The sequence below is a fragment of the Mastigoproctus giganteus genome, chromosome 1 (genome assembly GCF_048544385.1).
Source record: "Mastigoproctus giganteus isolate SK-2022 chromosome 1, ASM4854438v1, whole genome shotgun sequence".
Lineage (NCBI taxonomy): Eukaryota > Metazoa > Arthropoda > Arachnida > Uropygi > Thelyphonidae > Mastigoproctus > Mastigoproctus giganteus.
The window spans coordinates 57,534,541-57,561,100 of record NC_143575.1 but is presented as its reverse complement, the minus strand read 5'-3'; the positions used below and the strand labels follow the sequence as shown (position 1 = coordinate 57,561,100).

The following is a 26,560-nucleotide window of genomic DNA, read 5'->3' as shown; positions in this document are numbered from 1 at the left end:
CGAAGATGACAAATGAAGACCAAAATAAACACTGACAAGGACAAAATTGAGTATACTGAGTTATGCAAAGCAATTAGAAAGAATCTCAGAGAGGACATAAGAAGATTTGATACAAGAAATGTAGAAAAAGCATTAAGGGAAAACAAAGGTCATCTTAAATCAGTAGTCATTAGCGGTAATAAAGAAAGACAAATGATACTGAATCTGAAGAATAGTAATGGTGTACTTATAAATAGCAAAGAAAGAATAATTCAAATAGCAGAAGACTACAATAAAGTATGTAAGGAGTGGGGAAGATAGATCACAAATTAACAGTGGGAAAGATAGATCACAAATTAGCAACACATACAACATATCCAATATCCTTCCTGATGAGGTAGAACATGCATTGAAGAAAATGATGAATCGAAAAGCCCCCAGGTGAAGATGAAAGTACTATAGAGTTGTTAAAATTAGGAGGAAGAGACATGTCACAGAAACTGGCAGGACTCCTCACAAAATACATTAGGAAAGGTGCGTAAGGAGTGGAATAATGTAACAATAATTTTGCTTGAAAGGAGATAAATCAGAAATTGGAAAATATAGACCAATTAACTTGTTGTCATACATTTACAAGTTGTTCACAAGGGTCATTACTAACAGATGATAATGGGATGACCTGCGAGACTTCTTTTCCATGGTCAGATTACTGTTTCAAAATTTCTGATGTCAATGTTTGCTCAGATCGTGTCAGTGAAATTATTCTTGCAGGAATGGAATCCTTTATCCCACACTCCACTTTAAAATCGCATCCTTTATCTAAACCTTGGTTTTCCAATAAATGTGCTAAGGCTGTTCAAGAGAAGAACGTTGCATATCGTAATTGGCTTGTTTCTAATTCTTCAGTTTCATTTTCGGCCTACACCAAAGCTCGCAACAATTGTAAAGCAGTTATTAATCAGTCCAAACTAGAGTTTGAACAGGCTAAGAGTAGAAAACTTAATTCTTGCCCTAATGGTAGCCGAGCATTCTGGTCTCTTGCCAAAGCTATTGGCCGCAACTTTTGCCCATCTCTGCTCCCACCTCTGTCCAAACCAGATGGTTCTGTTGTCACTTCAGCCAAGGATAAAGCTGACCTGCTAGCATCCCATTTTTCTTCCAGCTCATGTATTAATGATCTTGGTAAAACACCTCCCACCATTCCCAACACGCTCCATTCAGTGCCTCCTGTGGCCTTCTATCAAAAGGATATCAGAAGGATTTTAATGAATCTTGATGCTAAGAAAGCTCCAGGTCCTGATGGCATTTCTCCACTTGTTCTCAAAACCTGTGCTCCTGAACTTACTCCTATTCTTTGCCGTCTTTTTTCACTTTCTTATTCCAAAGGTGTTTTTCCTTCTGCTTGGAAATTTGCTCATATCCAGCCAGTTCCCATCCAATTATCATCCCATTGGAAATACTTCTACTCTTTCTAAAGTAATGGAGAAATCAATTAACCGCCAACTCTTAAACTACCTAGAAACCTTCCGTCTGATCAACAGTCGCCACTGTGGATTCCGTCAATGTCGATCCACTGGTGATATTCTGGCTTATGTTACCCATTTATGGACTAATTCAATGGAAAGGTTCAGTGAAACACAAGTAGTTGCTCTTGACATCTCAAAGGCTTTTGATCATGTTTGGCATAAAGGTCTCCTAAACAAGCTTCCATCTTATGGTTTGCCAACTGTTTTTAGTAATTGGTTATCCAGTTTTCTCTCTTATCGTTCACTGAGGGTGATGGTAGATGGCTCTCTGTCTTCTAACTTCTCCACTAATGCCGGTGTCCCCAAGGTTCAGTTCTTTCCCCCACTCTTTTCCTCTTGTATATTAATGACCTTCTTCCATTGACTGGAAATCCTATCCATAGTTTTGCCGATGATAGCACAATGCATTCCACTTTCCATTTTGAGAAACCTTGTCCTGCTCAATCAGCTTCAACTTCTCGAAAATCTGCTACCAATACCTTAAATGCCTATCTTCAGGTAATTCTCCAGTGGGGCAAAGACAAATTAGTTGATTTCAACCCTTCGAAAACTCAGTCTTGTCTTATATCTCGCAAAAAGGATTCTTCTGCTCCTATGCTTATCTTTAGTGACACTCCGATTTCTAGGCAAAACGATATATCTCTTTTGGGGATTACCCTGACCTCTCTAATCTCTCTTGGCACAAGCACATTACAAATATTGCTTCCTCTGCATATATAAAACTTGGTTTTCTCTTTCGCTCTCGCCATTACTTTTCTTCCAAACAGCTGTTCACTCTGTATAAATCGAAAATCCGCCCTGCCATGGAATATTGTTCCCACATCTGGGGTGGTGGTGCCTCCAAAACCTCTCTCAGGCTTCTTGATTCCATTCAGAAGAGGGCAGTTAGATTAATTATAATGATTCGTCTCTAACAGAGTCTCTCCACTTGCTTTCTCATAGACGTACTGTTTCTGCTGCATGCCTCTTCTACAGATACTTCCATGGGCACTGTTCTTCTGAATTGGCTTCTATAATTCCCGCTCTCTCTTTCAAAACAGTCCGAACACGTGCCGCCACCAGCCAACATCCATTTACTGTCCAACTTCAAACCCACAGAACCAACTTTTCATCTTCCTCATTTATTCATTCAACTGCCGTTTTCTGGAACAACCTTCCTTCATACGTATTTCCTGAAAATTACAATCTGCAGAAGTTCAAATCCAATGTCAACAAATATCTTCTTTCATCTTCTCAACCTCCAACCCAAGCACGGTACTAAGTACTATAGGTTCTAACACCTACACCTCTCGTGTTTGGGGTTCACATAAAAAAAAAAAAAAAAAAAAAGATTAGAAAGAATACTTGAAGAGAATCAACCAAAAAAGCAAGCTGACTTTAGGACAGGATTCTCAACTATGCATCACCTTAATGTAATATCAGCTAATGGAGAAAGAAAATAAATATATAAGACCATTATGCCTGGCATATTTGGATTATGAAAAGGCATTTGACAAGTTGTGTTTAAAATATAAATAAAATCCTTTAACCTATATATTTACAATTTTAAAAATATATAGTATTCCAGTCTAACAAATAACAAGTAGATATGTCTCGGTGATGGAAATTATCTCAAAATGTGTATATTGCATTAAAAATGTTAATAAAGTACTTTCAGTGTAAAATTTTAGCTTATCATAAATTTCTGCTTTCACAGAAAACCTTTTTTTTTTTAACATTACAAAAAAGCATAGTGGGGTGGTGGAGTCACTGATAGTTTTTTCTGAGAACCACTGGCCTAGGAGTTTTAGGAAGTTTATTTTATCTGTTTATTTGCACTTGTTCTTAGAAGGTGCGAGGCGTAAAATATATGAAATATTTTAAGAGGACAATTTGGGAACCTCTGATCTAGACTAATGTAAGTAGATGCCATGGAAGTAATAAAAATGCAATGTAAATTAATCTCCTTTGCTGCTATCCTTGGACTCAGGGGGTTCCCCATGGACTGGAGATGTGCAAATGTATCCCCAATTCACAAAGGGGGATCGAAGGGTGACAGAAGTAATTACAAACCAGTTGGTTTAACTTCTGTTCTTGGAAAAATAATGGAGTCACTGGTTAAAGATGCATTGCAGGATCATCTAGACAAGACTGCAGCAATAATTCAGACACAGCATGGGTTTGTTAAGGGAAAGTCTTGTCTGAAAATTTGATTGGATATTATGATGTGGTTACAAAGGAACTGGATGCAAAAAATAATTTTGATATCATATATTTGGATTTCAGGAAAGCTTTTGACACTGTTGTGCCTGGAAGACTACTGTACAAATTGGAGCAGAATGGTATTAAGGGTAAGTTGCTACAGTGGATAAAAGGATGGTTGAGTGGGAGAAGACAGAGGGTGGTAATAAATGGGTGCTGATCTTCATGGACTAATGTTATTAATGGAGTGATCTGATTGAGGTGTATAAGGCCTTGAATGGGTTGAGCACGCTGAATTCTGATGGGATCTTTCCACTTGTTCAGATTACGAACCTAAGAGGGCATAAATTCAAATTAAGAAAAGACAGATGTAGAATAGATGTGCGGAAATTTGCCTTTAGTGGGTGGTTAATTGCTATAACAAACTTCCATCTGTTGTTGTGGAAGTTGTAGATTAAATAAATTTAAGGGGGAACTGGACAGGCATTTGGAGGACATGGTGTGATATTTTTTTTTTTTTTTTTTTTTGGGCTGATGCTGCATAAGCTCATACACTTGCTTTCTTGCATCACAGGCCACTACTATTAATTCCAGAGGAATAGAACTAAACAAATTAGGTAAGTTATATGTTTCTGTGATATTGATGTCGAAATGGTTTTTAAAATAAAATGCCAGTGAACACTTCATTAATGTAGAAATGGGGAAAATAAGTGGGCAAAAGAAAAATTAAGCAGAAATAAAGACATAAATAGTCAAAAAACACTTAGAAGTCCTTTGAAATTATTGTATGGTGACTATATATGGGTGGAGAAGTTACCACCAACAATTGTGCATTTATACAACACTTATAAAGTGTAGGCTATGGAGTGAAAAAAAAAACAAGCAATACACAAACCAAAAACTTTGAATTATGTAAGATACTTTTAAGAATTTGGTCTTAGTAAAATTCAAAGGAAGATTATTTTCATTTAACTTTTTAATGAGCTTTTTAATGGAACTGTCAAATAGTGCCTCACTGATACAAATTCTGATTATTCTTATAACTTGTGCAAGTAAGATGTTATTGTGTACTCTAATGGATATATTAGAATTCCAATATATCAAATAACAAATCTGAAAGTTGAATTCTTGTCTTTTCTTTTCTCTCATAAATCAATGACATTTGCCTGTAAAATATCAGTTACTGTAATGGAAAGATTTAAGAAATAATCGTGTTTATTTCCCATAATTTCTTTATTTAATTGTAGCTCTTAATGCAAAATATTTTTTAGCAATGTTGCTGAAGTTAGTATTAAAAATGGCTAGATCATCAATATGATGATAGGCAGTGAAGTTTGTTTGCTTGTAAAGATCCCCATAGTAATAGAAAAACATTTATAGAAATCAATGAAATTTTAGTTCCCATTGGAATGAATAACAATAAGTTACTTGTACATATTTACACCATCAGTGTAGTTGTTGATGAAGTCATATGTTTCTATATATTTTTTATACTGTGGGTGTTGGAATGGTTTTTAAGTATGCTAATAACTACTTTGGTTGTTATTGATGATCCCTGTTGATTGTAAGTTATTATAAATTGTTGTAAGAGCTTTAAACAAATTGCTGCTTGGGCTATAGCAGCCACTGTTTTTACTGCTGGTAATAAATCTGAATCTGGTAGAGTAGGAGGTTGCTTATGGAATTTAGCTATAAAGTAGGGATGAGACAATTTAGTACTAGTGATCTTAGCACTCATCTTTTTATGCAGTGTAGTTAGTTTTTTGATGCTAACATTTTAGCTGATTTTGTGTATTCTGTTGGTAGTAGTATTTTTTATTTTGGCTTTAACATGTTCACTGTCTGCTTGACCTACAACTTAAACCAAATTTTAAAAAAAATTACAAGATTGAGTCAGTTTGCATTGGATTAGATAAGGGAGAGACATTTTTGGGCTTTCTTCCTGCTATGGCTGAATTAATTAGCTGCTAGTATAGGGTGCTTGACAAAAATATCTGGTTTTTCATCCATGTGGATGCACATATGCATCAACCAGCAGTGAACACATTGTAATAAATTTTTTTATAGAACACAGAAAAATTGTTAGACAATTTTGCTTTATCAACATGTGTAATGGTGAAGTCTTAATAGACTGTTAAAGGTGGTAGACACATGACTGAGTGTGCAATTTGATTGGTTTAAAAAGAGCATTTAAGATGTTTTGGAAAGCGGTGTTGGTCTAATTTGGAAAACTTTGAGATATGTTATGTTTATATGCCAATTTATAGGTGAAGTTGAGTAAATTAATATAAATTTCTTTTTTAATAAATTTTCCAATTTTAGAATTTAGTTTAAATTGGATCTGTATTTAAATCCTTTTGGTAAATCACTGATAAGGCATTAGCATTGGAAATACTTCTACTCTTTCTAAAGTGCCGACCGGGCTAGCCGAGTGGGTAAAGTACCTACCCGGCAACCCAAAGGTCGCGGGTTCGATTCCCGCCTCGGGCTTGGATCAAAGTACTGCAAAAACCTTGGGAGGTGCAATATGGCCACAGAAGCCGATGCGCCAACAACTACCAAATCAAAAAAAAAAAAAAAAAAAAAAATCTTTCTAAAGTAATGGAGAAATCAATTAACCGCCAACTCTTAAACTACCTAGATACCTTCCGTCTGATCAACAGTCGCCACTGTGGATTCCGTCAATGTCGATCCACTGGTGATATTCTGGCTTATGTTACCCATTTATGGACTAATTCAATGGAAAGGTTCAGTGAAACACAAGTAGTTGCTCTTGACATCTCAAAGGCTATAGCAGCTTGCTTTCTTCCATCGCATACGATGGAAGAAAGCAAGCTTATACAGCATCAGCCCACACACACACACACCAACACTTCCCATTTCACCACCTATCCATTTGCTCCAAAAGTTTGTCCAGTTCTTCCTTGAATTTATTTAAGCTGTCAACCCCTTTGAACAGTGTGTCAACCCTGCTCTTGTTGTCTGTCATCACTGATGTTACTGGCTGGACACTTCAGGGCTTGTCAACAATGTCACTTTCCTCACTCCTAAAGTATCTTACCCAAAGTCTAACTACTCAAATCTCTACAGTATTGTCACCATAAACATTTTTGAGATGCATATGGAATTCATATAATATAATATAAAATATAAAGAAATATCAGTGAAGATGTGTATAGAAACTAAAATTGTATTAAATAATGATATTCGAAGAAGTCTACAAGTACAGTCTATCTCAGTGTTGATATCTAAGCAGTATAAAAGTGAATTTACAGAGTTCACAAAAAAAAAATAATAAATAAAAATAAATAAATAATATAATAATATACAAAGCATATTGATGTATACTGCACAGTTTTGGTGATGTTGTCAAGGATCAGCCAGCAAAAGTGAGGAAAAGATATGCAGTCCCTCTGTTTCTGGAGTAAAATATATTCAAGCAATATATGAATAAATGATCAATAAGCATAACAATTTTTAGAATTTTGACATAAAAGATTGGGCTCTCTTCTTGTTTAGCATTAGAAGTGAAATATATAATACCTGCCATTATTGCAGGTATTATAGTTCACTGTTAACCCAACAGAGAACCAGATTGCTACAGTTGAAATAAATTCCAAATAATATAAAATAAATATAAAGAACAGCAACATCAAATCAAAATGAAACTTACAGAAATATAAAATTCAAACCAACAGTTGCTCCACCATAGTGAAGAATTGAATTTCATATTTTACTATACAAATATAAATGATACACATGGTCCCATCTCATATTTATAACCAACATAAAAATAAAAAATTATTTTTATCCTCTGTTTTCTTTTTCACATTTCTGTAAACTTTATTATTTTGATTTGATCTTGATCTACTTTTCTTTTTGTTTAAGTTTTGGTAATGCGGTTCTGTGTTTAACAACACCCTCACAGTTCTTTTTCTAGTGTGGGCTATTCTTTTTCTTTTTGTGCTTTCTGGTATAAATTTACAAATGTAACTTTCTTCACTACAAGAGGTCGCTATGGTCTCACATTGGTTAGAATTTGGATAGGTGCATATTCTTTTGTTCTCTTTCTCTAAGGATTTTACATGAAGAGGTTACATCTCTTTAACCTCTTCTGGACACAAGTAATCGGTTTATCTTTGAAACAATGTTTTATTTATATTTTATGTTTCACATTTCTGTAAGATTAATTTTGATTTCTTTAATCTTGTTCTACTTTATTTATATTTTATGTTATGTGGTATTTATTTTAATTGTTATAATCTGGTACTCTGCTGGTCAACTGTGAAATATATACTTGCTATAATGATATTCAGAATACATTTGGCCTGACCTTCTATATCAAAATCCTAAAAAAAAAATATTGATTTATTATTCATTATTGCTTGAATATATTTTACTACAGAAAAGAGCCTGCATACGAATGTCACATCTTTCTCTCAATTTTGATAGTTGACCTTTGATAACATCATCAGAATTGTATGCTATGCTATATATATATATATTTTTTTTTGTGTGAATTCTCCATATTCACTATTGTATCAGTTTTATATCACTAAGATATCAACTTAGAGGTATACTGTTCTTGAAGACTTCTAATTTAGTATATCATTACTTAATGACTTTTCTTAAGCTTTCATATACAGGTCTTTACTGAATTATATTTTTTCGTGCATTCTAATAAGTAACTTAAGCATATACCAATTTGTTTATAAGGTTTAATTGCTTAAGGAGTGACCTAAGTCCATGAATTACTTTAATTTTAAACTGCTTTCAATTTCTTTCAACTAGTTTAATTACTTTTTAATTACTTACTATCTCCTATAAATTATCATATTACCTAAGTGTGTGTGTGTACGTACGTAAGTACGCATGCTTGAATCGAAATTAAATTTTAATAATGAATAATGCCAAATAAAGAATAGCAAATAATAAAGAAAGAACAGCATTGGTAGATGCATAACCCACTGCATGCTGTCTAAATGTAATGTAATTAAATTACAAATATAAATTAGATGATAATAAGGCAGAGTGAGTAAGCCCTGAGAGAGGGGTATAGTACTGGTTTTATAAGGCTTGTCCACTTTGCTATCTTATTTTCAATTCAATTTACATCTATGATCTGCTTACATCATTTTTAGGTGAAATGTAGTTGGTTATGCTTTGGCTCCACCTGTTCTCCTCTGTTTATTATTTATTTGTAAAATTTACTTCGTTATGTAGTAATCTTCTTCTCAGGATGCATGCCAGCATCATACCAAGGAGACTACTATAGAATTTTGGCAACCTTTTATATCAGCACCTGTTTGGCCCTATGAAGGAGGATTTTCATGAAGAACATTTTGTTAGTGTTGTTGGTATAGACATCAAGAGGTGACTCTAGGAGACCACCATCATCTTGGGGGGGGGGGGATACCAGTTTTGGTTCACCTGAGAAAAAAAAAATGTATACAAAGTGATAATATGTGAAAAAATAAATGTAAATTGGTAGCTGTGCTATAAGTTTCTTTTTTATAAGTATAGAAAATAACTATTTCAGCTACAAATATGATATGGCTGAATTATTTACATGCCTCCATACTTATGAAGTTCTGATTTTGGCAGTCTGTCTATCAGGCACGAACAAGGTCATTTACAGTAAAATAAATAAATAAATTTTCTGTTTATACTCTGGCATGACAACCAAGTCGGTTGTATTGACAATAAATTGTCAATACAACAATTTATCGTATTTAATAGTCACGGGCTTGAACCCTGGTCCACTCAAGGAACGTGTGTTATGCTCTCTCGCTCCTGACCATTCGGCTACGTCAGTACTCAATGGTACCACTATTAATGGAGCAGTTTATATTGTAGAAAACAATATCATTGTTTTTTTAGATTATTTGACCAAGCAAAAAAATACGATAAAAATTTTATTTGCTAAGTTACACTATAAGCATATTTATATTGTGTGTGTTCAAATCAGTTTTCTGAGCATGCAAATCATACTAATTAGGTGAACAGTTCTTTAAGTAACTACCATAGTTTTTTTACATAACTATAATCATCATTATTAGGCAGTGGTATTATCAGTAGTACTGCCAAATGATACGTGGAGCAAGCTTAAAAGCATCAACACACACACACACACACACACACACACACACACACACACACACACACACACACACACACACACACACACACACACACAGTATGTTCCTCCAGTCTGGCAGAAAACAAATTTTCACTGATCTCAGCACTTATTCCAAGGGATCCACAGCTAGATAAAATGAGGCTTCCAGAGCTGTATGCAGTACTTAAAATGTGGCCTAACCATTGTCTTATACAGTAGGATAATCACCTCCTTGTCTCTGCTGGCAAAGTTTCTGTATATCATTGACAGAATCGTATGAGCTAGTCTAATAGCCTGTCTGTACTGCTCAGAGAACTTCATGTTGGGTTGTATGTCTCTTTCATTCTCCACTACCTTGAGTGTAATACCATCTAATGGGGAGGGTTTTCTCTAAGGTGTGTCACTGTGATTTAGAAACTTAACTTTTTTGAATATTCACTACATTCTTGAATGTTGTCAGACGTAGCTGGACTGGTTCACAGCCTACTAGACTCCTCATTAAGAATTCACATATTTCTACTAACTACTAGAATACAAATTAAGCTTTATGTCAGTTAGGAATCATATGTGCAGGAAAACTTGGAAGAACCACAATGCAAACAATTATTTTTCAGAGAAAATGTACCTACTAACCCTCAACAGTAAGAGATTGCATTACCCATCTTACTGTCAGTAAATTGGTTCTGGTGGCACTAGCTGTATGCTAGCTAAATTAGTGCACTATTAAAATTAGTTAATAAAGAAGGTTTTAGGACATGTTGCTCAAAAAGAAGTCATATTTTAGATAAAATAAGTGTTGGTGAGTGATAGGCTAAGATCTGGGACTTAAAGGTGGTTTCATTTTCCGACTGTGAACTTTTTTAAAATGGCTATCATTACTATTCTTGGATGTAGGAAAACATAGTAAATTTCAAGGTCATTAAATTTTTAAGGAACTATAATCAGTCACTGGGAATTATTATCGGAACAGTTGTGCTACCTGATAGCTTTGCGGTAGAAGTTTTCAGGATACCAGATTGTATGTAAAAATACTCACGTGTTGCTGAGTTATTTATTACTGTTATTTTCAAGGTCATAGTCATTCTACCGAGTGAGCCATTTTCATGAGATAAAAGGACTTCAGCAGTGCCACCTGCTTGTTTAGTTGCGATTAGAAATTCGGCATAAATTGCGTAAAATTATTAAATTGTGACATCACCATTGTATAAGAGTTACCACTTCTATATAGCTGTGTAAGGCTTGACAGATCAGCAAATTAAATCCCTAGCCCGGATAAATGGTGAGGGTTGACGTCAGGAAGGGCATCCGGTCGTAAAAACTATGCCAAAACAAAAGATGATTGATGGAAAGTAGTGCCGACCCCATATGAACGTGGGAAGAAGACTGTCAGTAAAGTATATATGGTAAGCATATGAGGTTTATTTTCTGATTGTTAATTCTATATTTATACAGAGTGATTCAGGAGGAATAGTAAATATTTGGGGGTTGGGGGGGGTTATAGTATCGATTATTCTGATTGAAAACGTTCATATAAATGTGTCCAATTCTTAATGGATATAAGAGATACAGCTGTTTGAAACTTGCACGTACAAAGCCATTATGAAAGGTATTAAAGAATGATAAATGACTTATTGTTTGTATTTATTTTTTTGAATGATACAAAATACAAATAATTGACAAATTTTTTTACAGTTCACAATAAATGTTCAAAAATCCCACCACTAACCTCAATGCACTTTGCAACTCTTGTGGTAATATGACATGTTCTTCTGCTGAGGTCGCAGTGGCATTCTTCATGAGGACAGCAGTATCCAAAATGCAAGCCAGCAATTTGTCTCTTGTGTTCACCTTTTCTTTGTATACTGTGCTTTTCATCCATACCCACAAACAAAAATCTAACGGAGTGAGGTATGGAGACCTTGGTGGCCAATGAACGGGACCACCGCATCCGATCCATCATTCAGGGGAAAATCCGATTTAGATATAGTATCACCAGACGGGTATAATGTGCAGGAGCTCCGTCATTCTGAAAGTACATAACAACCCTTGTAGCGAAGGGAATATCCTCCAATAGTAGTGGAAGTTCTTTTTGCAGAAATTCTAGGTAAATGGGTTCTGTAAGATGATTTTGTAACACAACAGGCCTAATCAACTGAATGTTGATGATGCTGCACCACACATTTACAGAGAAGTGACGTTGAAAATTTGTTTCTACAGTGGCATGTGGATTTTCATCTGACCACCTATGAGAGTTACAGGTGTTGTTGATACCATCACGGGTGAAAATAGCATAATTGCTGAACTAATAGAATTAATCGGTGATTAGCATTTACCCACCGACAAAATCATCTCCTGGTTGAAGGTGTTGCGCCTGCTGTATGTGAAATGGATACAAGCTGCGCTCACGTACTGTTCACCAGTCTTGTCTGCGGAACACCGATATGTGTAAAAATTCTTCTTGTGCTAATAGTAGGCCTACATTCTACTGACCGAGGAATGTGTTCTGTTTCATCCACACTTTGTTCATTTGCATATTCAGAAGAAATATTAGCGCTGGGAACTGTACCAATCTCACACAGTTTGGTGTAAACACTAGTAATCTGTGGTTAGGAAACTGTCGACAGTATTCTCTACAAGCAGCAGTTGCACTTCCACCACAAAAACTGTAGACAAACACCATATTAGCATGTTCAGCATGTGTGAGGATGTGTGGCATTCTGAACATTTCTAACACCAAACAGCGTCAGGTTATATAACTGCTTCTTGGTCAAATCTGATTCAGGGAGCTGTGCATGCCAGTTTCAAACAGCTGTATCTCCATATTCACTGAGAATTCGACACGTTTATATGAACTTTTCCTCATGACCAATTCCATTTCTGTAAATAGAGTTGGTCATGAGGGACTGTTTCAACAGAGCCCACACTAATCTTCACCTCCTGTGACAATTCACGCACAGATATCCGGTGATCTTCCATGATTAACGACTCCACTTTTCTGATCGTGCTGTCATCAATGGCTTGAATGGGGGTGACTTCGAATGGGCTCAGATTCTACCGATGTCCGACCACACCTAAACTGTCTATGGCAGTGCTTCACAATGCCATATAAGGATGGGGCTTCATCCTTATATACAGCAGTCATCTCCTCGTGGATTTCTTTATGAAATTTCCCCTTCAAGAACAAATACTGGATTACAGTTCTGGCTTCAACTTTGTCCATGATGTACTTCGTCACACGTTCAACTCTGTAAGAGAAAAACAAATTAAGACATAGGGCTGAAATTTTACACCTTTAGTACAGAGATATGTATGATCCTACACACAAAATATCATGACTCTGCGATATGTGGAAGTAGGTGAGGGCGATTCTTTATTGAACCACCTTGTGTCATGCATACATACATATATATATCTTATCGATATATAAGATATATATATATATATATTAATAACATATATGAATATGTGTTAGCATTATAATGTCAATACTGTTTGGGAGGATGATCGATTATTGACTGGTTGGATTGAGAGGATGAGAGGATAATCCTTGCTGGCATTGCAAGCTTTTGGACATCTGGCGATGGCTTTTATGTTGAAGGTATTACCCCCCCCCCCCACCAAGTATGCTTTGTATAGTGTTTTTAAAATTTTGACCTGTTAAAAAAAAATATCCAGCAGAAATTGGTAGCGTGTTTATATTGCCAGAGTTTGTCTTTGAAAATAGCCCTTACGGTTATGATATTTTAATAGAGTATATATATATATCATGCATACATACATATATATGTATACATATGTTTGAGGGTATACTCCCCCTCCCAAGAAAGTATGGTTTGTATAATGTTTTTAAAACCTATAGTGTTAATGGAATTTTCATTTGATTTGACATAATTGGTTGAGATAGTTTATAAATATACTGATATATCAAGATTTTTCATTTTCGTTATTGATTTTTAACTTGTAATTTCAGACTCCAGTACTGATACCTATACTGATTCAACTGGAATAGATCTTCAGCAGTTTATTGTGGAAACATTACATAAAAATCATAAAGATCGGTTAATGTTATTGAAAATTGAACAAGATCTCACATCTTTTATTAAAGATAATACGTAAGTTTTGTTTTCCTATTTGAAATTTTATCATGTTGATTATTTGGCTTGGAGATTTAAAATATTCTTATTTCTAAACCATGAAGTTTTTTAAATGAAGCTGTATTCCTTTATTGCAGTATTCCAGGCCCTTCTGCCCATATCTTAAAGTATTTAGCGCCAAAATATTCTAATAACAAAATATTTTAATTAGAGATCATCATAAATACTTACTGAATAAATGCACGAATGCTTCTTTTGCAATATAAAAGAAAAATTGCAAAATAATTTTTGTAATTTTTTTAAATTTAGAAATATTTTTTAATGAATAAATTTAAGGCTAGAGTCTTAATGAGTCTGCTGCAGCTGCAAAGCCTGTATTAATGCATTTTTCTGTTCATTTTGAAATATCTTGTTCAGATTATTCTTGTATTCAAATGTGGTTTGCCTGTTGTGATCTTCACCAGTTGTGATTTTGCTTATTTGCAGTTTCCCTTTACCAACTACTTTTCTGTTCCTGAACAGAATTTTATTTATTTCTGGTGGGTTGATGTTCCATAATTTGTTTTGAATATTTCTTTTATTGTTGTATTTTTTAAATATTTCCTTGATTATTTATTTTTATTTTAACCCTGTGTTTTTTAAACTAATATTTGATTTTGATAATATTATACAGTGTGTAAAAAAAAAAAAAAAAAAAATTACGCATCTTTGTTGTTGATGTCTGCTGTTTATTTATTTTTGGGACAATGAATCTTATCTTTTGATCATAGTGAACCAGTTCACATGGCATGCCAGTTTGTAATGGTATATTAACCAAATAAAGTGGCATGTTTATTTGTTGTATGTTACATCTGTGCAAGTATTTCTTCATGTGCTGATTTGCATCTTATGTAAGCCGGAAAAAAAAATTCAAATAACTTATGGGGAAAAGTCCTACTTCCTCTACCTGTGGTTATCTAACAGTTCATTTAATCATCTAACACGTGGTAACTCGCTTAACACAAAGGGCTTATTTGTATATGTCAAGTATAAAAATATACAAAAAAAATTACAAATGTAAAAAATATTATAGCAAAACAAAAACGACAGTTCAGTTCTACATTATGTATTGTTGAATTATTTTAAAATTCAGAAGTGGTCTTTTTTCTTTCCTGTGAACATACCTATTCAACAGCAGTTTTCTTATTTCTGTAGCCAAAATGTATTTCATAGCCAAAAGTCACAAAGGATTTTGTTTATGAATTTTTGCTATGACATGATAACACTTGGCTGTTAGTGCATTTAATTGTAATTTTTACTCATTAAGACATCACTGATCATGCCAAGAAATAAAAGTGCAAGTGGCTCTGCTGCTAAGAGACAGCATAAAAGAGATTTTTTTTTTTCCCTCATTTGTTATTTGCTATATATCACTTTATTGCCAAAAGAGGTGAAGTGATCTAAAAAAAAGAAAAGGAAAACACTACAAAAATTAGAAGAAAATTAATTATTGTTTTATAAGGTAAATAATGGAGATAGTGCTCTTTGTATTACTGATTTTTTTTTAATCATCTTCATTTTATCAAAATATACTGTGGATAAAAATTAGGGCAGATGCTCATTCTGCTGCAGTTTCTGTCATCAAAGTTGTGTGAAATAATGAACATTTCTGTTGTTGGAAAATTACATACTGTTACTTTTCAACTTGTTAGGAATCTGTTACTTTTATTTTAAGTATTTGTCTATCCCTGATTGACAAATACTTGCGTTTTTTTACAAAATGCAGCCAACCCAAGTTAATTTTAGTGCCATCTTAAAAAAAATAAAAATAAATAAAAAATTGTCTGCATAAATATACAATTAGCAGTTATTAATTAAAGGTTAACTGTTTAATTTAAAATTAAAAACTGTTGTGAAAAATGAATGTCCATTGTACTATGTTTTCTTCTTTAGTGCTGTCTCTGACAGGGAGGTTAGCAACCAATGAATACAGTTTCTTTGTCTCATGAAGTATTTTCTTGGCATTCAATCCAGTCCAGTCTCTTGAGGTATCCATCTCCCCTTCCCCCAATCTTCTTATGAATAAAAATATCTCTGTGAATGAAATCCAATAAAAAGACTCCACCTGATATACCTAATTGCCATAAATATTTTCCCAAAGGGCAAAATGTGTAATTAATGGAAATATGAGAAATCATGACAATCGAAAACTAAAAACTTAAATGACAAGTTAACGTAATAGCCTTATGTACGCTATTACGTTAACTTGTCATTTCAGCTTTATAATAAGTTCTCAATATTTTGTTGTTCCTCCTCGAGCTGCAATTACAGCCTTGGAACGATCTGGCATATAGATTAATCAACTTCTGGATATACAGTTGCCAAATTTCCTGGTACCATACTACACCCTTACAATGCTCTCCTGCAGCTGAATCTTACTTGTTGGCTTCTTCTGAGCAAATTTAGACAACATTATTTATCAGCAATTTTCAGTAGGGTTCAAAACTGGACTGTTGCTGGGCCAGTCCAACACTTAATGCCAGCATTTCTGAGGTATGACTGCACTTTAAGGGAGAAAAATGAGGGAAAACATTGGTTTACACAGATGTTTTCCCTCATTTTTCTGAAAGTCCCCAGACCATCTGACTGGCTGGGAACTTTACAGTTGGTGTTATGCAGCCAGGATGGTATGCCCCCAATTTTCGTTTTCTGACATATCGCTTCCCATCTGAGCCATGCAGGTTGAATTTCGATTCGTTAGAAAAGATGACAATGTCCCATTGCTCTTTTGTCCATGAAACATGTGTTTTAGCCCAAGCAAGTCACTTCTTCCTCATTTGTTGGGTCAAAAAAGGCTTTTTCTTGGACCGATAGGTGTGCAGACCACATTCTGAAAGCTGTCTTTGGATGTTCGTGCACTTATTTCAACACCAGAGGCCATCTCAAAGTCAAGTTTTAGATCAGGAGCACTAGCATGGTGATTACGAAGGGATAGCCATTTCAAATATCGATCTTGGAAAGGCGTAGTCACTCTCTTACGGCCTGATCCAGGTCTTCTCTTCACATCACTGGTGGCAGCCTATTTTATTAGCGAAAGCATGCGTAAAAAGCCCTTCCTGAGACAGAGCAACAGCTACGCTTTATTTTCTTGGTGTTAACTGAACATATGGAGCCATGCTTACACCTCCACAAAACAGGATACTAATGAGTGTGTATACCATTCCAATGGCGTATTTATAGAAATGGCTGATGCAATACCGTGCAATTATTGTCTGAGGCAATAGAAGCGTTATCTGACACAATACCTTTGCTTTGCGACAAACAAAATGACTAATCAAACAATATCTTATACGTTTCACTACAAATGTTACTTTTTTTAAGGTGGTACAGTTTTTTTTGTCCATCAGTGTAACTTAGACAAGATCAAGTCCCCCACCCCCAGCATTCCACTCCTTCACTTAACTGACTAGCATCTTAAAAAAAAAAGTGATTGCTCCATAGAATATAAACCACCATTTTATTATTTTCCTCTAAATAGCAGCTGAAAATGAATTAATGTTCGAAAAGAAGTGGTTTTCTTGTTGCTATGGTGAAATATCCTCAGAGAAATAACAGCTTCTAGCTTTCACTGTAAGAAAAATTAAGCTCAATTTATAATTCAGTTTTATTTAGGTTTAACAAAGCAGATCACTTCAATTGGAATGAATTTCAGGATGAATGAGAGTGGTTTTTTAAACTGTTTTAAAATTCTTCCATTTATACTTTTCATGATTATTTAACCAAACAGATAGTAAGGTGAGTTACTTAACAAGAAAGTCTTGCTATTTTAATATTAAATTAGCAAGACATGATAACTATAAAACTAGAAGTCATTGTGGACTATAATTAATGTCAAGAATAGCAGTATATGGTTATGAAACAAAGAACTTTTAGTAACTTGCAAAATGTATTCCTACATAATGTGCTACTTGTGCACTGTTTGCGGATTTCCTGGAATGGGACATGATACTCCCAGGAGAATGGCTTTGTGTGGGTGCAAAGGGTGTGAGGAAATTAGGTGTTCTGATAGGCATATATGAGAGCTTGAAGAATAGAGTGGATGGACCGGAAAGAATAGGCATTTATGAGAGCTTGAAGAATAGAATGGATGCTCCGGAAAGAATTAAAACATGGACTCATCAAGATCTCAGCTGCCCAGCTCATTGACAGAGCTTACACTTGTGAAGCAGGCAACACTGCACAAATTACCAAGGCTGAATGAGCTGGTGCCACAGGAGGTAGTTATTGTCAATGACTTGTTGTCAGAGAAACAGGAAATATATTGTGTATAAAGGATAGGTGGAGTAGGAGCAGGGTATGTCTGTTAGGGATAAAGTAGCTAACATTGTAAAGCAGATATCAATTTTTAAGGGCATGAAAGGTGATGATGTTCACATTAGCACTAATGATATTAAGAATAGGAGAACTGAGGACAGAGCAATGTTAAGTAACAGTTAAGAGTTTTTAGGATTGAATTTGAAAGTGTCAACAATTTTGCACAATAGGAATGAGTACATGTTGAGAGCCTTGTCAAGCAATTCAGCCTGGGAAACACTGTTCAAGGCTCATGGAGTAGAATTTTTCTCAGCGTGGTCTATGCTAATTCACAGGAGAGACTGTTTTTACAGGGATTGAATACACTTAAATGGTAAGGGTGCAAGAATATTTGCTGATGCTGTCGAGGCAGTGTTAGGTGGGACAAAAACTTGCTGGCATGAGGGGAATACAGAGACTAATAGAATAACTAGAGCTGCAAGCAGAGGTGAAAGTGATTCTTGCACCACTTCTGTTGGAACATGCAGGAGCTGAAAAAAAAGGTGTCTGAGATTTCAAGTGCTTGTGTGGGCCATCAGGGAACAAAGAAATACATGGACTATGCTAGGGTAACTGAGAATAAGAACAGGTGTATGTATACTTGCATGCACACTAATTCTAGGAGCATTGTAAATAACTTTGATGAATTTGAAGTGCTGATCAAGTCATCAAATGCAGACATTGTGGGGATATTGTAGATGTAGTGTCCCTCAGGCATAAGGGATTCAAAACTTGAATATCAGGAGTACAATGTTTACAGAAAGGACAAACAGGGTGGGTGGGTGGTGGTAGAGAGTTATGCTCTTAGTTCATATGCTTCTGAACTAAGAGTTATGCTCTTAGTTCAGAAGCATATGAAATCTAATGCAGTGCATCCATTTCGATATAGGTGATCAGTGCAATGTTAAGTCAGTTGGATGTGACGTGAACACTGGACAAAATGAAAATGAGAGTAGGAGTGTGTTATTTTATTATTCATGTTTTTTTTTATTCATGCTGTTATTCATGTATAATTATTCATGTCACCCTTTGATCCCATTTTGTGAATGGAGGATACATTTGCACATTTCCTGTGCACATGGATCTTATAATTAGGACCAAGGGTACTTCCCTTCTTCACAGCCCAAATGCAGATAATGACCCTGGGTTATGGAACCAGTGACCTAGAGGAACTTTTTATTCACTTGTGGCATCATCCACTCTTGGAGTTATCGCCAAATAGATCAATGAGGAAAACTAATTGAATGTGTCCCTAACAAAGAGAATCTGACATTACTGAGCACTGGTATTATTGCTTATACTCTCTTTTTACTTACACTTTTCTGCTGAAACATAAACACACTGCAACCAGACACCTGTTTAGCATAGTTTCCTATCATTCAGTGGTCAGTTTTGGATAAAGGGTTCAACAGTGACTAAAACGATTAAAGCCAGGTTTACACAAAGGGGGGGGGGGATCATACCCTAAAGTAAGATGGAACAGCTAAGATATTTATTATGAAAAAGGGGAAGGTTATGTCAGGCATCTGAGCATAACCTGATGAATTTGTGTTAATTAAAAAGACAAAGTAAAGTTGCGATAAACGTTAGGGAGGGATGAGACAGTTAATGCTTTATAGAAGGGAAATTTTACTTAAATTAAGAAACCTGATACTTACAGAATGTATTTCGTACTGAAGGTAGAAATTAAAGTAGATCACAGCTTGCTACACACATCTAGCTAATATCTTAAGGGTATTTAGAAATAGGATAAGTGGATTTTGTATTAAACTGAATTGGAATGGCTTCAAGAGTTGAAGATTCCCAAAATGTTAGAAGGAATTATATGTATATTAGGTAAGGTAGCCTAACCTGTTATAGGGCAAGAATAAATAATGGAATTAAAGTATGCCTATGTTGTTCACCAAGAGAAGGTAAACCTAATGTTATAACCAGATTAGAATCTGCTGGTATAGTGTTTGAACTGTCTTCACTTTGAGAAGAAAGTGTAGATATTATACTTATGAAATTTATAATATGTATTATAGTATACTTGTATATATTATGATATTTATTAAAGGTATTATAATTGTTTGTAATTGTTCATAGACTCAGAACCTAATTATGTCAGCAAGCCTGTGTCTATCAGGACCGGAAGAAATCACAACGCCCTCTGGACCGGGAAAATTCTGATTTAGATACTGTAGTCAGGTAGCATAAGTTGGTATCAGAGGCTTGAGGGCACTTCCCTTTATTACTAATTATCTCATATAATTGAGTATACAAATCAAAGTAATACAAATAAAGAAGAAAAAAAATCCCCCCCCCCCCACAATTGGCCTTAGTCAGTTATTTGTTTGCAAAACAACTAGTATATTGCAAACCGACACTGACCTTAAATGTAAATTTTCCATGGCAAATTTACTTTTAATGTCAATGTCTGTCCATCCTCCATGGAAGCTTAGTCGGCATGATACATCTCCATCTGTTACTCGTTTGGAGTGTCTGATTCTTATTTATGAATGGAGAAATTTCTCAAGTCCTCTACAATAGAAGCTGCAGTTAAATGATCTCAGAGAGAGAGAGAGAGAGAGAGGGGGGTGGAGAGGAAAGGCTTCCTTGTGAGTTATTCTAGGTGTTCCAGCTTACACACATGCAAATTGGCTCATGAACACACACGAGTTGTTAAAATAATAATGAAATCACCCCCCCCCCAAAGAATGCAGTTGATTGAATGCAAGAGATTTATTTGGGATTGACGCGTTCTAAATAGATAGTACCTGTATCGAATGATGCCCATCTCGTTTTAAGATGCAGATAAAAATTGAACCAACCCATTGCAGTAGACAGGTTTCCCCTTATGTTCATGTTTATTTTAGTGTTGATTGGACTGTAAACAGAAGTGTTATGGGGGGGGGGACCAGAGAGACACAGGTTTTGAAATGTAGATCAAAAACCCTGATAATTTTTGTATGTTTCTTGAAAAAGAAACCTGATTTTTAAGTGATTAATAAATCCATTTCAGTTTATATTTGGTGTGGCCCGTTAGTTAGGAAATGGTTCTTGGGTATTGTATAACAGGTTTGAAACTGCACATATCAGGAAGGATGTGTAGCATCCTAGATCTGGTACAAAAAAGATCAGACATATTAGCCTGTCTGTGTCCTAGGTTCAGATGCAAATGTTAAAACGGGTTAATTTGAAGTTGGGATAATCTCCAGATCTTGATCCTGTAAAGACTTATTGCACATGTGATTTTCAAAGAAGTTTTCAAAGAATTATGAATTAACTGAGGCTGATTAACCAATTATTTTTCTGGGATTAGTGAAATCAAACATCAGTTTCTGAAATTAACAGATGGCATCAAGTCATCAATGAAAAGGAATGGCTTGCAGGATTTTGATATTTTTTAGTGGAAATGTGCAATAATGTCATTGTTTTATATGACAAATTTTACATATCATTATGAAATTCAATATTTTTCTTAATTTTGTTAATTATGGTTTTCCACACAGTATCATTATTTCTAGTTGTATGTGCTATGCCATTTACATCTCAGGAACTATTGAGATATAGCTTAAAAGGTCTCTGAAATCAGCATAGACTACTCAGAAGCACAGGGTAGTAAGAAAATTAAAAATTGAATTAAACCTTTTAAATTTGGTGTCTAGTGCAATATAGATTGCTGTATTCTTATATTGATGGGATGTTGGGTAAGGCAGATAATTATAATGGCTCATACTATGGTGAGAAACAAATTCACTTAATCTCATTCCTATTTAATTTTCACCATATATGCCAACATAATCACAGATTCATTTTTCTGGTTTCATATGCGTTGATTTAATGGTTTACTAAAATTACCAGGTTTTGTTTTGTTTTTTTCCCCCCCCTTCTCTCAAATGAAATCAAAATACTTGTCTTTTTTAACTGAAAAAAGTAACTTGGAATAGAATTAATTTGTGTTTATAATATAAAAATAGCTTTTTCCTTTTCCCCTCTTCCCCCATGCAGACGGCAGTCTTTTAAATTTCCCTCTATGAGTTCCTACAATCGAATGCTAGTCCATAGAGTTGCTGCTTTTTTTGGCCTTGACCATAATGTTGATCAGAATGGAACAGCTATTGTAGTAAATAAAACTAAAAGTACCAGAATGTAAGTATAATAATCAGAAAAATTGATTGAATCAATTTCAAGCCAAATGAGCAAGAGTATTGTTTTGCTTAAATATAAAATTTAAATATTAATTTAACTCATTTACCGGATTTATTAATTAAATTACTTTTGAAAACAATAAAAAATAAGTAATTTTATAAGTAAACCATTTTTCTATTTCTTCATTACATATTGTTTTTATCAGTATAGTTGAATATTGTATATTATAGTTTCCATTCATTAATCTGACAGAGAACAACTAAGGATGTTATTGAAATTAAATGTGTACTATTAGTAAATGTTTATAGTAAACTATAGCCTTTAACGATAGTAAAATGTTTTCTACGAAGTCTGGATTTTTCTGTAGAATTATTGTATCACCATATGACTGACTTAACATTTTGTTTTCTGCACTATCAATAAAGTTCTTTTATTTTATGATAAAGTGCCTTTATTTTAAGGGCTATGCCAACAGCAAAGTTTGCATAGCCCTTAAAACAAACATTTTCTTTCTGCATGAATTCAAGTGTGCATCCCACCCCCTGCTACTTCATATTCACATTGCTTATGATATCATTTCCTCCTTTCCCATAAAGATGTAAAATTCATTTCAAACTTGAATTTAGGGATGGCTTTAGTAAAATAACTCCTGCTGATAGATACTGAAGTGATACATGTTTTATACTCTGCAATACTACACACAGGTAGTGGAGAACGAAAAAGATCTGGGGGGGTAATTGTGCAGTCAGATGAAGTTTTCTGAGAAGTGCAGACAGGCTACCAGAACAGCTCATGGAGTCTTGTCAATGATATACAAGAATTTTGCTATCAGGGATAAGGAGGTGATTTATCCCTTTGTATAAGGAAATGGTCAAGCTGCACCTTCAGTACTGCACATGGATCTGGAGGCTTCATTTTAGGAAGGATGTAGAGTTGCTGGAACAGGTACATAGAAGGGCAACAAGATTGGTAAGGGGAGAAAAAGGGTTGCTCTTACCAAGAAAGGTTTAGGTTTTGTTTAGGCACTAGGCACCTGTGAGGTGATCTAATTATGCCCTGAATTGTTTGAGCAAGCTCAATGCTGATGGGATTCTTCCTCTTGCTCAGATTACACGTGTGAGGGGGCATAAATTCAAATTGAGGAAGACAGTTGTAGAATACTTGTGGAAATTTGCCTTTAGCCAGCAGGTGGTTGATTGCTGGAACAAACTTCCACCTGTCATTGTGGAAATTGATAGCTTAAATAAATTCAAGGAAAAACTGGACAAGATTTTGTGGAGGGGTGAAATGGGAAGTTTTTTGACCGATGTTGTATAAGCTTGCTTTCTTGTATCATATGCCGCTATTAATACTATTCTTTTTATATCATGAAATGATTTGTTCCAAGTTATAAAATAAACAGTTAATATCATATTTTTGTGAAATTGGGAAAATAGCAGGTGAGACACCACAAATAATAAGCAAAGTATATGCTATGAAATTATGTCTTGATCAAGAGTTTTGGCATTTAAAATGTATAAACCTATAATAGTGTTGTTGCTGCACCTGTGAGGTTCCTCTTGAAAATAACAAGCTAATTTTAACTGTTACTTGAAGATAAAAATGTGTAATTTTCTGTACCTTCCAAATGTGGAGAATTTTTATTGGTAAAGTTTTAGAAGTGATTTTTATTATTTTCGAGTTATTACATAAGTAGCACTATCGGGTTACGATGTTGCATTTGTTATCATTTTTTACTCATAATAGTGTGGGAGACCTGACTGATGCTAATGTTATGAATTAAGTTTGTTCCTAGTTGAAGTTTGCTTGCCTTTAGTGTGTCATGTGTTCTATAGTTATCAGTGGCTTTATATGGGTTATTTTTGTAAGATTGATTTTAACAGAATTGTTATTCTTCAGTCTTCTCCCCAGGATCTATCAAATGAGCACACTGCCCGGTGAATTTAACTGACTGCCCGGCTAAGATTTAAGCGATTCTTGCAATACTGTATAGTACTGATCTCGATCAATATTAATTCGAACATACTATGTGATCGAGGTCAATGCGACAGGGGTGGATGTCAAATCTGGCTGGAGTTGGGATTGGACATTGAAAGATCGGTAGAACTCAGCTTTCCGGTACATAACCTACCTACCTACGCAGTTATAAGACCTCCCACTGGGTTCCTGGTCTGCTTCCACGGGGCATAAGTGGGGCAACGTTGGGCCTCAGTAGGGGCCCAGCGGCTAAATGACAGATGAACAACGGTACCAGGCATCACACATATACAAAGTCCATACACTTTTAAATCTCTGGCTTTTCCAGTCAACTGGTTCACCCACAATGTAAACTACGCGGAGATGGGGGGGGGGGAACCCCTGGTGCCGTTTGACCCTAAACACACTTTATACACTTTACACTTATTCAACCATCGCAACAACCAAAAAATGGAGAAGAGGAGACTTCAAGCACATATGAAGCGGGTATAGCAGGACCACTGGACAAATTCAACCAAGGGGGACATCACCAGGAGATTCATCCCAGATATCAGCAGTCTATCCAAAATCCCCGACATGGTGCAATAAAGGCGAAGCTAGCAACCTTTAGCATAGAAGAGGACCCAATGTGCTCCTCTGGAGGAACTAAGAACTGGGATCACCTCATGCATGAGTGCCCCCCCTCTATGATGACCTCCGCTGCCAGCTCATCACATGGCTGACTTATATACCAACAGGCAAAGAAAACCACCTACTGGATGCTAAGGAAGAGTATCAGGTTTTCACCAACCACACACAGCAGCTTTTCTCGAGGAGATGACAATTAATCGCATCAACGTCATAACCCTCTCTACTAATTGAACCCCAGGACTCTGATAGTATTGGAACAAGGCAGGAAAACTTGACCAACATTACCATTATTGATGTGAATCACCATCTATGCTCCAATGATGTCACCCACCAAAGACAACTACCAAGTGAAGAACAACTTGCCCAAGAACCACTGCTAAAATGTTCCTAAACCTATGAATAGAGACAACCACGAATTAAGACAACCTACGAAAGACAAAAGTTTTGTATATTATTGTACTTGACTCTTACGGATGTGACAAGTAACACAATCTTCTAAATCAGTGTTATTCAACCGGGGGTATGCTAGAGATTAACGAGAAACAAAAATATTTTGGAACAATTGAAACGTATTTTTTACTTAACCATATTCTGTAGTAATTACACTATTGCCATTATTAAGCTAAGTGATGATTCATCCAAATTGATGATTTATCCAATTTTTTACTTTAAGCGTGTTTTGTGTTGTTGTATATACACTATTGCGATTTAAGTGATGATTCATCTGAAGTGCTGCGTTGAAGTGTCAAGTACAGCAAAATCCGATTATATGCACATTTCGTTTTCGGATTAATTAAATTTGATTGAAAATTGACATTCTGATTGTGAGATGATTATATTTTCGAAAAATTTATAAAAAAATGATTTTTTAATACTCTATGGAGATAATTAACGAAATACATGATTAAATTACCTAATAAAAAACTAATTTATCTCTATATTTATTTATTGCTATTGCAAAATTATGATATTTTTAAGTATATATTGATGCTTTATAATTAAATTTTCTCTTTAATTAATGTTAATTTAGTGGTTAAAAAAAATTAACTGCTGTCTTTAACAAAACAAGTTCAACAATCTCACTGAGTTTTTAATATTTGTTATTTATAATGAAAAAAAATATATTTGTATTGTCTTTAATATTTTAATATTTGTTATTTATAATGAGAATAAATGTCTGTATTTCAACAATTTGTTGTACATCACAAAATGTGCATAAAAGCGGTCTTATCACCTGTTTTACTATATAAGTACAAAAAAGTTAACTCACTGTAAGCACTTAGAATTCAAGTGTAGAGGTTTACTTGTAGTAAAATATAGTAAGAATACATATATGGGAGTACAAAAATAAAAGAACATGGTTCTTTGGGGATATGCGAACAAAAAAGATTGAGAAACACTGTTCTAAATGAAGCCTTCAACTACACGGACTGACAGTGCTGCCAGCGTGCCACTAGATGTCAACTGCCATTCTTGGCCACCTGGCATTCTCAGCTGGGTGCCCTAACTCGATTCACTTTAACCCCCCTCCCCCCTTCTCCTGGTGAGGCCTGTCCCCACTGACCTTTCTGGAGTTGCCTTCCCTATCA

The 26,560-nt window shown here is 35.0% G+C and overlaps 1 protein-coding gene across 10 annotated transcripts in view; it reads left to right on the top strand.

The window, feature by feature from the left end:
* enc (R3H domain containing protein encore) overlaps positions 1–26,560 on the top strand; it is a 702,629-nt gene that overhangs the window by 309,956 nt on the left and 366,113 nt on the right. For all 10 annotated transcript variants that reach the window (XM_090373011.1, XM_090373031.1, XM_090373022.1 and 7 more), the window contains 2 exons: positions 13,775–13,916; positions 22,224–22,364. In XM_090373011.1, the coding sequence (XP_090229137.1) occupies positions 13,775–13,916; positions 22,224–22,364 (283 nt within the window). The remainder of the gene's footprint in view (positions 1–13,774; positions 13,917–22,223; positions 22,365–26,560) is intronic.